Here is a 15,305-nt window from a genome sequence, read left to right on the forward strand (position 1 = left end):
ATGGAGCTCTTCACCATCTACTTTGAAAAAAAACATCACGGTCGTCGATTAATCAGGGGGGCTGATCTGAAGCATTCAGATCAGTGTTTCCCAAACTTGGGTCTCCAGCTGTTTTGGGACTATAACTCCCATCATCCCTGACCATTGGTCCTGCTAGCCAGGGATGGTGGCAGTTGTAGTCCCAAAACAACTGAAGATTCAAGTTTGGGAAACCCTGATCATCTATGGACAAGTTAAAAAGCATAGGTCCCAGTACCAATTCTTGGGGGACACCCAATTTTTACTTCTCTCCATTTGGAGAACTGTCCATTTATTCCTGCTTTGCTTCGCTTAACCGATTCCTGATCTACAATACAGCCTCTCTTCTTTTTCTTTGACTGCTAAAGCTTACTCAGGAGTCTTTGGGGAGGCACCTTGCGGAAAGCATTCAGAAAGTCCAAGGCTTTGGCCACTTGAGCACACTCTAGACTGGCTTTTTGTTGTTACGTTGTCTTCATCCTGCTTGGTTTCAGAATCGGTCCTAACATTAGGCAAAATGAAGCAGCTGCCTCAGGTGGCAGATGTTGAAGGGCAGCAGCACCAGCTCCACTCCTCCCATCACTTGGTCCTTCTTCCTGAGCCTTCTCAGCCAGATTGCACAATCCTTTACGGGGAGTGGGCAGCAAGAAGGGAAATCAACCACAACAGAAACCCTACACTACACATTGTGCTTTAGGTTCCCAAACCTCTCCACCTCATTCAGAGCAGTCGAAAATTGTTGAGGGTGTTGATGGTATTTTCTGCCTGTTGTGTGAATTGTAATGCACCATGCTGGGTGTTGTGCCATTTCCCCATTCGATGCAATAAAATTAAGGCTGTCAACCAATAAAATACAATGTGAGGCATAAGAAAGCAATGGAAACACAATTCAGTTGGGAATATTTAATGCAATGGTTGTGCCGTCTTCCACCTGCAGCCACAAATTCATGGATGCACCACGGACCACCTGAATGAAGCTCGTGAACCACAGTTTGAGGGTGCCAACCTTAGAGCTTTGACCCTATGAGTAGAGGAGGCAGGTGGCACACAGTGTCAATTATGGGTTGTACCCAACATTAGAGGATGCCCATAAAAATGGCTATCTTGAGTCTGCTCTGAGTAGGACTTCGCTGGATGAACAGAAAGAAAATGTTCCTGCCCATGCTCAGGGGTGCTGTGCACTTTGTCTGTGGGGGTAGGCCCCGTCTGCCATTCGAAGGGGCTTTTTCATTTCTGTTCTTCAACCTCTCGCTAAAGTTAGCCTCGCAACTCGCCACATTTATTTATTTATTTATTTATAATTAAGCTTGCCTAAAACGTATCGCTAGACGCTACAAAACACAGAAAGATAAAATCAACAAAAGTATCCATCAAAACATTGTTTTAAACGTCAGCAAATACTGGTTGCCTAAAAAAAAGGATAAAATTCTTGTTGCAAAGGCTTTCAAAAGACACCTGAAAGAAGGGAGGGGCAGTTCTGCCAAAACCTCTACCTGCAAGGAGCTCCACGGGGCATGTGCAACCAATCAGTATTTGCTGATGTTTTAAACACTGTTTTTTATGGATTATTTTGTTGATTTTATCTTTCTGTGTTTCTTGTAAGGACAGCCTGTTTCCTTATGCACCGCCTTGATCGTTGAGCTCCTCAGATGGGTCGCAATCAAGGAATCAGATGGTCCTCCTTAAGAAACACCTGCGAGAAACATCTTATTTTGTACTAAACGCCACTATCAGAAGATGCTCTTGGGTCCCTCCCTCCCTCAGACGTACGTCCAAGTACTCCCAGTGGCATCTCCAGCAGGCATCTCCTTGGCCGGACTCATGCTGAGGGTCTTAAGAAGCATCCCTTCGTAGTACGATGTGACAGCTGCGGCCATGGCTGCCAGGCCACCTGCTACAGCCATCCACAGGGAATAGCCATACTCAAAGCTGGGGAATCCAGGGATGCTCAGGGACACCTAGAAGGCAAATGGGAAAGAGCTGGTTGGTCAAGGATTTGGCATGGAGGGGGATCCCAGGTATTGCCATTGTGGGATGCTGTGGGGCATATTGTGTGGGAATGCTGTGAATAGTAAAGGTAAAGGGACCCCCGACCATTAGGTCCAGTCGTGACCGACTCTGGGGTTGCGGCGCTCATCTCTCTTTATTGGCCGAGGGAGCTGGCATACAGCTTCCAGGTCATGTGGAAAGCCGCTTCTGACGAACCAGAGCAGCGCATGGAAACACCATTTACCTACCCGCAGGAGCGGTACCTATTTATCTACTTGCACTTTGATGTGCTTTCAAACTGCTAGGTTGGCAGGAGCTGGGACCGAGCAACGGGAGCTCACCCCGTTGCGGGGATTCGAACTGCCGACCTTCTGATCAGCAAGCCCTAGGCTCTGTGGTTTAACCCACAGCGCCACCCCTGTCCCTCATTGTGGATAGTAGGGGAGGATATATTGATTAAATATGATCCTTCCTCACTCATGCTAGTGAGTCAGTAGCAGAGTACATTCCCCAGTATATAGCAGGAAGCTAGTTGGTACGTAGATTCGTCTGAATCTCTTTATGTAAACAGTCCAATCTGGCTTTGTCCAGATCGTGTTTGTTACTGGTAAATCCCCTTTGTTCCCTCTTAAAAAGAATAAAGACACAACAGTCTTCTTTTAAAAGTAATGAATAGAAGTTTACTCACATTCAGTTCACCGTAGGTTCCCTGAAGGCAAGCTTTAGCTTGTACGGTAGTTACAGAAGAGAGGTTTATCCCATATGGGGATTGAGCCCATTGGCTGAGAGCCAGCACACAGCAAAAGCAGCAAAAGAAAATGGTCAAGAGAGAAAGATGGCTGTGTGACCAGCCCTTTTATGGGGTCTCACAGGCTCACTGGACACCTGGACACACGCAGGGGGAGGATGCTCCAGACAGGTGTGACAGGAAGTCCTCCTGGCTGCGGTAACATCCCCCTGTGTGTCCACTTTTGGCAAACAGGAAGTGTTGTACAGGAGTGCTTATGTTACATCCCACACATTGTCAGTTGGGACTGCCGTGTTGGAAACTGCAACTAGGCAGATTTTATCGACGGCACTGATTACGAGAGCCGGTGTGATGTTGTGGTTAGAGTGTTGGGCTAGGACCCAGGAGAGACCAGGGTTCGAATCTCCACTCAGACAAGATGATGCCCACTCGGTGACCTTAGGGGACTAACCTACCTCACAGTGAGGGAGAAAGAAGGAGGCTGAAGAAGAGGCCTATGGCATGTGTGGAGGAGGAGGAATATTCAGTTGCAGTGGGGGGGGGCGGTTGGAGAAAGAAGAGACAATGAGCAGCAAGTGCAGGAGGCAGTGAGTGGTGCTCTCCTAGCAAACCTGGATGTATCTGTCCAAGCTGCTGCCTGAGGCAACTGCTTTAGCATGTCTCATGGGTGGGCCAGCCCTGGACAGGAGCCTTGCAAATGCTCTTCAGCACTATTTGAAAGCAAGATGTGACCAAAGCCCATGGGAATCTCACTGAAACGTTCTTGTCCTTTAGGTAATTTTGAAATGCAATTTATTTTCTCATTAAGGGATGGGACACTGTTTAAAAAAGAGGGAGGGCATTTTGGCACAATGGTGCCCTAGGCTAGCCCTCTGCCTTCAGGCATTTCCCCATTGTCCGTGTTGGAGTAAGAGTCAGTTGCCAGCGCTATTTCTCTGTGTGATGTACAATACAACCACCACAAGGAGGGTAGGTAAAAAAGGACACAGAGCCATAGCAGACAGGGGAAATACCTCATACTGGTGCTGGAAGTAGACATACAGGCAATATCGGATCACGCCAATGCAGGACAAAAAGCCTAAAAGGAAAGGGAGAGAGGTGTGAGCTCTTATGATGATGATGGTGATGATGATAATAATAATAATAATAATAATTTAATATTTATACCCCGCCCATCTGGCCGGGTTCCCCCAGCCACTCTGGGCGGCTTCCAACAAAATCCATCAAACATTAAAAGCTTTCCTAAACAGGGCTGCCTTGAGATGCCTTCTAAAGGTCTGGTAATTGTTATTCTCTTTGACCTCTGGTGGGAGGGCATTCCACAGGGTGGGTGCCACTACCGAGAAGGCCCTCTGCCTGGTTCCCTGTAACTTGGCTTCTCGTAGCGAGGGAACTGCCAGAAGGCCCTCGGCGCTGGACCTCAGTGTCCGGGCAGAACGATGGGGGAGGAGACGCTCCTTCAGGTATACTGGACCGAGGCCATTTAGGGCTTTAAAGGTCAGCACCAACACTTTTAATTGTGCTCGGAAATGTACTGGGAGCCAATGTAGGTCTTTCAGGACCGGTGTTATGTGGTCTCGGTGGCCAGTCACCAGTCTAGCTGCCGCATTCTGAATTAATTGCAGTTTCCGGGTCACCTTCAAAGGTAGCCCCACATAGAGTGCATTGCAGTAGTCCAAGCGGGAGATAACCAGAGCATGCACTACTCTGGTGAGACAGTCCGTGGTCAGGTAGGGTCTGATAAACAGCTGCCCTGGACACAGAATTGACCTGCGCCTCCATGGACAGCTGTGAGTCCAAAATGACTCCCAGGCTGCGCACCTGGTCCTTCAGGGGCACAGTTACCCCATTCAGGACCAGGGAGTCCTCCACGCCTGCCCGCCTCCTATCCCCCACAAACAGTACTTCTGTCTTGTCAGGATTCAACCTCAATCTTATGAAAAGGAGTGCAGAACTTATTTACTTTCTCTCCCCCCCCCCACATGGGCGTAGCCAGGATTTTTTTTGGGGGGGGAGAACCTCAGTTAGCTATGTATTTTTATTATTTTTTATTGATTTAGGGGGGTTAGCTGTCCCTCCCAGTCCCCCCCCTTTGGCTATGCCCATGCCCCCCCTACCTCCTCCCCTGCAAGTCTTTAGCTTGGGAATTCCCAAATTGGGTGCCAGACATGGGCGTAGCCAGGATTCATGTTGCGGGGGGAGCAGGACACCCACCTGCCTTCATCCTCTGTCTAGCATGTTTAGAATGAATTGTCTCTACAACAGTTGTTTTAAATTATTTTCTTTTGACCCTAAGTGCTCAGAAAAAAATCTGTCGAAGTCTTTCTACAATTTCTACTTTTAGTTAATTGTTTTTATTTAATTTGATTTGGAAGGGAAATTGCCCCCTCCCCAGCTATACCCATGGTGCCAGACCCACTGGTATGCTGCAAGGAATACATGTACAGAAATCCAGTAATTTAACACTCTTGTGAATCATGGAATTATAGAAATGTAGAATCACAGCTAAAGAATCCATGGCAGATGGCCATCTGACCTCTGTTTAAAAAACCCCAAGGAAGCCCACCACCTTCCCAAACAGTCAGAAAGTTCTTCCCAAAGTGCCTGTCCAAAGAAGAGGCTGCCCGTTGATTCTCTGCTCGAGTCACTGCTCTGGGCTGACCTCCTTCCAACCCAGAAAAGAGAACCATGAAACGTGAGCTGCTCTGAAGCTGTAAAAATCCTACTCTTACATACACAGGGCTGTGTAAGCAAGTATGTTTGTGTGTTTTGGCTGATACTGGAAGCTGGAGACATAGAGGCATGTCTTGCTCTGTGCTGGACCCATGAGTTGTGGCGTGGGGCTTCCCTGGAACCCTAATGTGGAAGCAAGACCTGCTAGAGTGTCCAAGCCACAAGCTCCTCTATCCTTTGCTCATATGTTTAAATAAAACTCTAAAGACGCCACAGTCTCCATTGTCCTTCATTCTAAGGAAACCAAACCCTGGGTGAATGCTGGAATCTCTCGCCACTCAGAGAGTGGGGTCACATACAGCAATATCCCATGGGTCTAGGCATGCTGGATTCTCTCGCTACTCAGAGAGTGGGGTCACATACAGCAATATCCCATGCTTCCCCACTTTTTCTTGCAATAAGGAATTTCGCAGCCTGGTCTAAGGTATGTATCATGGGAAGGCTCAAGGGGAGTGACTAAGGCAGAGGACCTGTGGCTCATCAGATTCTGCCGACTGAGGCAGGTGCCTCTCTTTGCCCAATGGCAGGGCACATTAATGACATTGCAACCAAAAAGAGGCACGAGCCAGCTTGCATGGGTTTTACCTGTCCCTCGGCACTGTGGGGAATTGCTTTTGTCTCATGGAGAGGGCTCTTGTGTTGGAAGCCTCTGGTCTTTGGCGGCGGACATACCTGCAAAGAGATAGCATCCCGTGGAGAGACAAAGGCAGCGCCACTTGGCCGTGGCCTCTTGGAAGCAGCGGAAATATCGACATCCTGAGAGGAGGCAGAGAAAGGCTGCAGCCCCTGCGATGGCGGATGTGATGAGCGAGGCTCTTGCAATGATAATAGCCCCTGCAAGAGGATACATAGGTTAAGCCCCAGCGACCAGGAACACACCAGCTTGGTTTTGAGTGGGGACAAGATCGTTATGGAACTGTTAAATATGGAACTGCAGGGTCTGCTTTGTATTGGGGGGGGGAGGCCAGGGGTTCTTTGTCCCAGTATCCTGTCTCTGACCGTGAGGCAGCAAATCATACAGGAGTCTTCCTCCAACCTGGTGCTTCCACATGTTTTGGACTACAAAAAGCAGAAAGAAACATATAGTCCAAAACATGTGGAAGCACCAGGTTGGAGATGATATATAATGAAATTGGGGGAGGGGGTTGCTTAAAATAACTTTGGTTAAGAAACCAGAAGCATTTTTTATTAGGAATTACAGGTACCAACATACCAAAGGAGCAGAAAATACTTTTTACGTATGGAACAACAGCTGCCCAGATGTTATTAGCCCAGAGCTGGAAATAATAATAATAATAATAATAATAATAATAATAATAATAATAATAATAATAATAATTTATTATTCATACCCCGCCCATCTGGCTGGGTTTCTCCAGCCACTCTGGGCGGCTTCCAACAGAAAAATAAAACACAGTGATCTATTAAACATTAAAAGCCTCCCTAAACAGGGCTGCCTTCTAAAAGTCTGGTAGTTGTTTTTCTCTTTGACATCTGATGGGAGGGCATTCCACAGGGCGGGTGCCACTACCGAGAAGGCCCTCTGTCTAGAAGACAAAGTCCCTACCAGAGAAGAATGGCAAACCAAGCTGATGGACTAAGATGGCAAAGCTGACTGCAAAACTTTGAAACCAAGAGGATAAAACCTTTATAAAAGAATGGGAAAAATTTATAAGTTACTTAGGAGACCATTGTAAGCAAATGGAAACAAGAGCAGGATTTTGATTCACTTGCAGTGTAAAAATTACTATGGACAATATGGTTTGATATAAAAAATGGAGAATGGATGAATATGCAGTTGTAGATATTTAAAATGAGACCCCATGGAGGGGGTGTGGGGAAATCTTGAGATTCAGAGAATCTCTTTATATTGATATGTTTTTACTAGTGTGTATATATTTGTACTTTGTATTTGTAAAACCAATAAAAATGATTTTAAAAAGAAAAAAGACATCAGCCCTGGTGAGTCATCATTGAAAGCACCTGCCTTAGAGCAAACACAATGCAGTTCTGGACTAGAGCTTCATCCTCTTAATTACTCTCAACACCCCATGGCTAAAATGTGGAGTGATCTTACGGACAAAGCCTTCTCAAATCTGACCAGGAGCTCCTTTTTCTAGCATTTTGCCTCCAACGGCAGACAACCTATGGATGCTCCGGACCAGAGTATAAAGGCACAGTCACCTGAAAGTCAAAGGTAGACTGTCCTGAATGTGGAGGCTCCATTCCAAACTAGCATGGTTCCAGGTAGATTTTTTTTTAAAAAAAAGCCATATAAGCTAATGGCCATCCCCAGAGCCTGTGCTAATAAAGCCCCAAATTCTTAATATTTAGAAAAATAAATAAAACACACAAATATTCTGTTGACCTTCCAATCACCCTGTGGCAGTGAGTTCCACAGACTGTTCACAATGCTGATTTGTAGTGACTGGCAGCCCCTTTGTCCCATAGAGAAATGATGCCAGTAAACTGAAAACCCAAAAAGCAGGAGAAGAACTGAAAAAACCAGGAATTCTGTTTGTGGGTGTGAAATAATGGATTTCTAGAGCCCCAGAGATCTCCTGGGGCCGTGGCAAGTTATGAATGAAGAAGAGGAAGTGAAAGGGAGGTACCGTATCAGTTTACCAACCAACAGCATCCTGTGGTCAGAAGCCAGCCACTTGGCACAGACCAGTAATTATCTTTTTTTCACACAGCCTTGGTTGCCCCCTGTGGGAAAGTCATAGTACTGCATGTGCACAGCCAAGAAAAACCAATTTAGTGATTCTGCAGCAGCAGAACCAGTTTGCTGCACTCAGTGCAGACATCCCAGCGTTTGGACAATGCCTCCCATTCGCTTCCCTGCCCAACCATGTCAAGGTCCATTGCCTGCCACTGCTGCTGTGCCAACCAGGGAGCTGTCTTTAAAAGGGGGTTGTCCTTGACAGCAGCTTGGTCAGGCTCGAGGGTCGGATTTGGGACATGAAATTTACCGGGATGAGGGTTCAGGTAAGAGCTGAAGACGTCGCAGGTCCAGATTTTGACAAACTTGTCCCAAACGCACTCTCCCCATAGGCCTCGGCAACGCATGCTGAGGACCACAGAACCTTTGCTGTTCACCTGGAAGAGATGGGAGGAAGGGGAGGCAGGGGCAAAGGACCTTCAGTTCAGTTACTGGTCCTCAATAGATGGACCACTCAGGGCTAAAACACTTAAGACACCAGTTCAGTTGAAGAGGTGCACAGGGCCGTCTCAAGCATGTCGGGCGCCCACCGTGGTGCAGAGATCGCTCAGGCGCCCCCGCCCTAGTAGGCAGGCGCAGCGCACAGCACAGCTTCCACACGGCTTTGCCGCGCGGCACCCACCTGCCTGCCCAGCCCCCTGGCGCCTCACGCCACCCAGCCTTCCCCTAGAGCCGGCCCTGGCGATGCAGCAGCTAAGATAGGGCAATCTGTTGGCAGCTAAATCATAGCAGAGGCTGTGCATGCACCATGCATCTTAAGCATTTGCTTCCCACAAAGAATTCTGGGAACTGTGGTTTACAGTTCTTAACAAACTACAGTTCCCAGGCTTATTTCTTTTGAGAGGAAGATACATGTGCTTTAAATGTATGCTGCCAATGCCACGGCCTCAGTAATAGGTACTAGTAGATGGATAACATCTGGAGGGATGAGTTGTGATTTTAATAAAGTAACTATGATAATATTGGCTCATCTGTACATCATTCTGGGAATTTTATGAGGAAGTTCTCAAGGTTTTATGAGCTTTTTTTAAAAAAAACAAACAAACTCGTACCACTTACTTACAAAGCACAGCAATGACAAAATTCCTCCACCACCACCCTTCCAATTACATGCCCTCATAAATTGCCCAAAGACTTTTATAAATGAGCATATGAAAATCTGATGCAAATCTGGGCCATGGGCCTGTGCCTCAATTTCAAATGCTTTAAAATACCTAGCAGCACCCCTGGAAGCAACTAACCCCTTTAAGATTCCCACCAACTCTGCTTAAACCCTTAGAAACTAACACATACCCCAACTCTCTGATCCCTAAGGGAACGAAAAGCCCAATTATGCACAAGGCAATGAAATCGTAGACCTACATTAACCCCTAGCCCTTCCCATTCCCTTCTATTCCCCTCCAGTATTCTATAGACGAAATTAGGGACCAGCAGTTGTCCCTCCCCATTCTAGAAACCCCTTGGAGAGGAAGCTGAACCCTGAAGCATGGCCACAAGCAGAGTTTTAACAAGACATCTGTAAAAGGCAAGAATCAGGGGCAGTGATTTCCCTCTCTGAGCCCTCATCCCGAGAAAAGGGACAAAGAAATATGGCAAACAGGGACATTTGGAGCACATGTCTTATTCCTGGCACCCAACCAACCAACCAATCAGGAGCCCCCTCCCAGACCCTTTCTGAAGAGTGGCAAGGTCTTCTTACCTGCCAGCAGTCTGTGCACATGGCGCCCACGGTGCAGACAAAGGAAAAGGCCCCCAAGAAAATGGAGAGCAGGCTCGTGGTCAGCCCCATGGAAGAGACTTTGTGGAAGGAGTAAAGGGCCCTGCAGCCAGCCCCACTGGGCTCCAGAGCTCTGTCCTTCTGCCCTAAGGGGTTCTTCCACCTAGTCCAGATGAGGGAACACTAGGCATTGGAAAGCACACAAAACCTGGATGCTTGGAGACCTCCTCATTGGGCCTGGCTTAGGGGCCGAACATGCAGCGCCGGTGCCTTTTAATGAAATGGGAGGCTTTGGCTATGGAGATTAATGGGGAACAGAGAAGCTTAAATGTCAGGCGGAACGGAAAAGGCAGCCAGCCAGCTCTGGGACCAGTTGGCAGGGCCAAATTTAGATGAAGAGAGGCCCTATGCTACCCCGCTTGTGAGGCCCCTCCCCACCCCCCACCCTCACAACTAGAAGAAAATGGAAGAGTGTTATAAACAAAATTGAGAGAAGCCAAGGATGATGACGGGTATTTAAAATTCTACAATTCACAATTTCTCCTCTAAAGGACATAAGATATTATTGTTAAATACCATGGTGATTTTAAAAAATGCGTAAAATTAACATTGAAAAACTTCTTGCAATAACTGAACTTTGTAAATCTTTTGTGGCCTGGGCAGGCCTGGAACTACCGGTAGTTCCCATGTCTTGTTCCTCTCTAAGGAATCAAGTTCAGCCTTCATGGCATTTAACCATGACTCGGCATCCTCTGAGGTTAAACTTTGGACCTCTTGGAAGCTTGAAGGTTCCCAAACCCTCTCTGAGTTACTAACAACAGCTGTATCTGTTGAGATTTCCAATCCACCTTAAAGGCAGGCGTGAGACTGGTGTGTGTCACATGTCTGTCATACACACCAGTACTGTATGCTGGTGTATAGCTTTTACTTTTGCATTTGGCACGAAGAAGATCAGACATGTTCCTGGGCAGGCCGCAGGCCTGGGCAGGTGTGAGGGTGCTCAGGGTGCTTTCTCACGAGTAACGATTCACGGCTGCCTTGAGTAATTTTTACAAGGCTTTATTTACAACTACAGTATGTACAAACGGAGCGAAAAAGTCCATGACTGTTCAGTCCGAGTCAGAATCCGGAAGTGGCACTCGCTGGGACCGCCTCCAGCAAAGTAGCCTTGGCGCCCTAAGTCTCCTCCTCTGCTCTCAGAGCTTTTCTCCCCTGCGTTCCTGCGGAGAGGGGGCAGGGATATTACCCTTCCCTCCTGAACTGCTCAACTGCTGAGCAGGTCCTTTGGCCACAGACACCTCCCCTTCCACAGCACTCTGGTCTGACCCTCCAGACCTTCCCTCTTGGCGCCCTGAGCTGTCAGCGTCCCCAACCTCCTGCACTGCCTCTCCTGGCTCAACACCACCTTCTGAGCGATGCTCTGAACCGCCAGCAACCCTGATTCGGCCAGCCTCCCTAAGCCCTGGCACTACCTTGTCAGACTCCCTGCTGACCCCTGGCGGACCCCTGACCTGGGAGAATTTTCAACAGTTTCACCCCATTTTTGAGTGAATTGGATAACGTCAGATTTTTAGTGAAATTGTGATCGTACGGAAAAACATTTTTTTAAAAAAAATCACTAACCCGCACAGTCGCAATTTCAGCAAAAATCTGACATTATCCAATTCACTCAAAAATGGTGCCAAACTGTAGCAAATCCAGCACTCTCCCCTCCTGTGGCTTCCAGCAACTGGTATTCAGAAGCATGGCTGTGGGGGGGGGGGGGGCAGAGCATAGCCATCGTGACTAGTAGCCATTGATTTTCTTCCTGAAATTCTCCAATCCTCTTTTTAAGCCATCTAAACTGTCAGGGCCCCTTACTGCCACCAGTGGGAGTGAGTTCCATAGTTTAACCATGTGGTGCGTGAAGAAGTACTTTCTTTTATCTGTCCTAAATCTTCCACTATTCAGCTTTATTGGATGTCCAAGGGTTCTTGTGTTATGAGAGAGAGAGAGGGAAACAAACTTGTCTCAATCCACTTTCCCCCTTGCCATGCATAGTTGTATATTTCTCTTGTCATGTCTCCACTGACTCACCTTTTCTCTAAACTAAAAAGCCCCAAATGCTACCAATCAGGGCTGTCTCGAGCAGGTCAGGCGCCCTGGCGCTGAGGCGCGGAGATCGCTCCGGTGCCCCCGCCCTCGCAGTGTGCAGCATGGCTTCCGCACGGCTTTGCCGCGCAGCGCCCCGCCTGCCAGCCTGGAGCCCTGGAGCCCCGCACCACCAGGACTATACCTAGAGCCGGCCCTGCTGCCAATGTGTAACATATCATTCATGCAACAGTAGTCAAATAGGGGTGGGTTTATATTTGTCCTTCCACGCACCGTTCTTTATGGGTGAGGCGGAAATTCTACAAAAACCCATCATCAGGGAGGCCAGCAGCACATATATGCAAAAGTGTGGCTTGACCACAATACTGGTAAGGACCAGTTTAGGAGGAGCCTCATGTTGACTGTTAAAGTAAGAAAAAGCTCCAGATAAGGAAGGTTGTTGTTGTTTAGTCATTCAGTCGTGTCCGACTCTTCGTGACCCCATGGACCAGAGCACGCCAGGCACTCCTGTCTTCCACTGCCTCCCGCAGGAAGGCACAAGGAGGGTTATGCATATACCAGTGGGGGGGGGAGAGGAATTAGGTTGGGTAAGTTTTTCCAAATACTGTGGTTGAATGAGGGGTGGTGAGGCGATGGGGTGGCAGAAGATGGCTGCTAAGATAGTGAAAGAGCCAAGTTGAGATTTATCTTGCTTATATAGTGTGCGTCCTAATGGAGATCTCGCGCAGGCTCTATGAACTATCCTGTAACACATTACTGAATAAAGTCTGACCAGTTGGAAACTTGTTGTGAGTATCTGGCCCATCTGGCAGCAGGCCTTTCCCCTCAGAACTCTTGGTTTGATCCATATATGCAAATGTCTGCAGGTTTATTCCAGGAGCTCATCAGGTAAAGCTTGATCTGCAACATTTTCTGTCACTGCCCTAATTGTTTGGTGATGCAAGCATTTCCTTTCAATGAGCTTTCATTGCTCTTGTGGCCAGAAGGGGGAGCTGAATACCATCATTTAAACCAGTGGAAAAGGCTCATGCCTGCAGAACAGTTCCTTGCTCCCAGGATCCTGTGGCCTGAGTTTGGCTAGGTGGTGCTTTGCAGGATTCAGTGACTGATTTGCCCCTCTGAAAGGCTAACAGCTAGGCTTCTCCCAAATATACTACTTTCTCTTGCCTCCTGCTCTACCAGTCCCAATGGGCACTGACCATGCCTGTTCTTGTTGTACTTTTCCACCCCAGCTGGTTGTTAGAAGAGCTGGTAACTAAGGGCTTGTACACAAATTTGCTTGTTCCCTTCTCCAGCCCAATACGTTTTCCTTTTGTGTCTTGATACCTGCAGGAAGGAGCTGTAAGCTGTTTCAGAAGCAGGATTTTTTAAAACACACACATACACACACTTAAATAAACAACAATCTCCCACAAGCTGGCCGTGTATTCCTCTCTGCCACTGGAGAGAAAACACAGAGTGCATATTCTCCAGCATGGAAGAGCTACGAAAGACGTCAGCTAGAGCTTAGGAAAGCTGGGCACCAGCACCCATTTTATATGTTCTCAGGATAAGCCCAGTACTTCTGAGCATGTGTAGATTTCACTTCCTCTGGATGCCTTCAGCTATCGGGATTGTCCCCTTGCCACATGACTTTACCTGAACATTGAGGCTACTAGGGGAGATTCTTATACACCTTCCTCTGAGCCTCCTTGTTAGCCTGGATTATGGATCTCACTTAAGAATGCCCTTCAAGGTTGTTCTGAAGCACCCCTAAAAAGATCCAGGTTTTGCTATGACAGCCTGCTGCACCTCAGAAGGAAGTTTTTATTGTGGCCTAGAGGCATCTCAAGAGAGACTCAATTATAGGAAGGCAGGTTTGCAGGTTCCAAGCCAGCTGAATTGCAAGACACACACACAGAGAACAACTGGCAAGTTTGGCCTTGGAGTTCAAAATGAAGCAGGGCAAAGGCTAATAGAGTTCTGTCAAGAGAACAAGCTGGTCATCACAAACACTCTCTTCCAACAACACAAGAGACGACTCTACACATGGATATCACCAAATGGACAACATCGAAATCAGATTGATTATATTCTCTGCAGCCAAAGATGGAGAAGCTCTATACAGTCAGCAAAAACAAGACCTGGAGCTGACTGTAACTCAGATCATCAGCTTCTTATAGCAAAATTCCAGCTTAAACTGAAGAAAGTAGGAAAAACCACTGGGCCAGTAAGATACAATCTGAATCAAATCCCTTATGAATACACAGTGGAAGTGAGGAACAGGTTTAAGGATTTAGATTTGGTGGACAGAGTGCCTGAAGAACTATGGATGGAGGCTCGTAACATTATACAGGAGGCAGCAATGAAAACCATCCCAAGGAAAAGGAAATGCAAGAAAGCAAAATGGCTGTCCAACGAGGCCTTACAAACAGCGGAGGAGAGGAGGCAAGCAAAATGCAAGGGAGATAGGGAAAGATACAGGAAACTGAATGCAGATTTCCAAAAAACAGCAAGGAGAGACAAGAGGGTCTTCTTAAATGAGCAATGCAAAGAAATAGAGGAAAACAATAGAATGGGAAAACCAGAGATCTGTTCAAGAAAATTGGAAATATGAAAGGAACATTTCGTACAAAGATTACCATAATCAAGGACAAAAGTGGTAAGGACCTAACAGAAGCAGAAGACATCAAGAAGAGGTGGCAAGAATACACAGAGGAATTATACCAGAAAGATATGGAGGTCTCGTACACCTCAGGTAGTGTGGTTGCTGGCCTTGAGCCAGACATCTTGGAGAGTGAAGTCAAATGGGCCTTAGAAAGCATTGCTAATAACAAGGCCAGTGGAAGTGATGATATTCCAGCTGAACTGTTTAAAATTTTAAAAGATGATGCTGTTAAGGTGCTACACCCAATATGCCAGCAAGTTTGGAAAACTCAGCAATGGCCAGAGGATTGGAGAAGATCAGTCTACATCCCGATTCCAAAGAAGGGCAGTGCCAAAGAATGCTCCAACTACCGCACAATTGCGCTCATTTCACACGCTAGCAAGGTTATGCTTAAAATTCTACAAGGCAGGCTTAGGCAGTATGTGGACCGAGAACTCCCAGAAGTGCAAGCTGGATTTCGAAGGGGCAGAGGAACCAGAGACCAAATAGCAAACATGCGCTGGATTATGGAGAAAGCTAGAGAGTTCCAGAAAAACGTCTACTTCTGCTTCATTGACTATGCAAAAGCCTTTGACTGTGTCGACCACAGCAAACTATGGCAAGTTCTTAAAGAAATGGGAGTGCCTGATCACCTCATCTG

The 15,305-nt window shown here is 47.2% G+C and overlaps 1 protein-coding gene across 1 annotated transcript; it reads right to left on the bottom strand.

The window, feature by feature from the left end:
• Positions 1 to 1,778: 1,778 nt before the first annotated feature.
• On the bottom strand, positions 1,779 to 9,999 carry LOC148685279 (claudin-16-like). Its single transcript, XM_088671290.1, has 5 exons — positions 9,910 to 9,999; positions 8,461 to 8,587; positions 6,161 to 6,322; positions 3,769 to 3,833; positions 1,779 to 1,976 (listed from the first exon to the last, which is right to left on the bottom strand). The coding sequence occupies exons 1-5, from the start codon at positions 9,997 to 9,999 to the stop codon at positions 1,779 to 1,781; spliced, it is 642 nt and encodes a 213-aa protein (XP_088527416.1).
• Between the last annotated feature and the right edge of the window lie 5,306 nt (positions 10,000 to 15,305).

This window comes from Zootoca vivipara, chromosome 6 (assembly GCF_965207765.1).
Source record: "Zootoca vivipara chromosome 6, rZooViv2.hap1.1, whole genome shotgun sequence".
NCBI lineage: Eukaryota > Metazoa > Chordata > Lepidosauria > Squamata > Lacertidae > Zootoca > Zootoca vivipara.

What these genes read in the sequence shown, in the direction of transcription:
- LOC148685279 (XM_088671290.1), bottom strand. Translation starts at nt 9,999, where the DNA reads ATGGGGCTGACCACGAGCCTGCTCTCCATTTTCTTGGGGGCCTTTTCC. An exon ending in TGTGCACAGACTGCTGGCAG is followed by an intron (nt 8,588 to 9,909) that starts GTAAGAAGACCT and finishes CATCTCTTCCAG; the next exon opens with GTGAACAGCAAAGGTTCTGT. An exon ending in GGGATGCTATCTCTTTGCAG is followed by an intron (nt 3,834 to 6,160) that starts GTATGTCCGCCG and finishes CTTTCCTTTTAG; the next exon opens with GCTTTTTGTCCTGCATTGGC.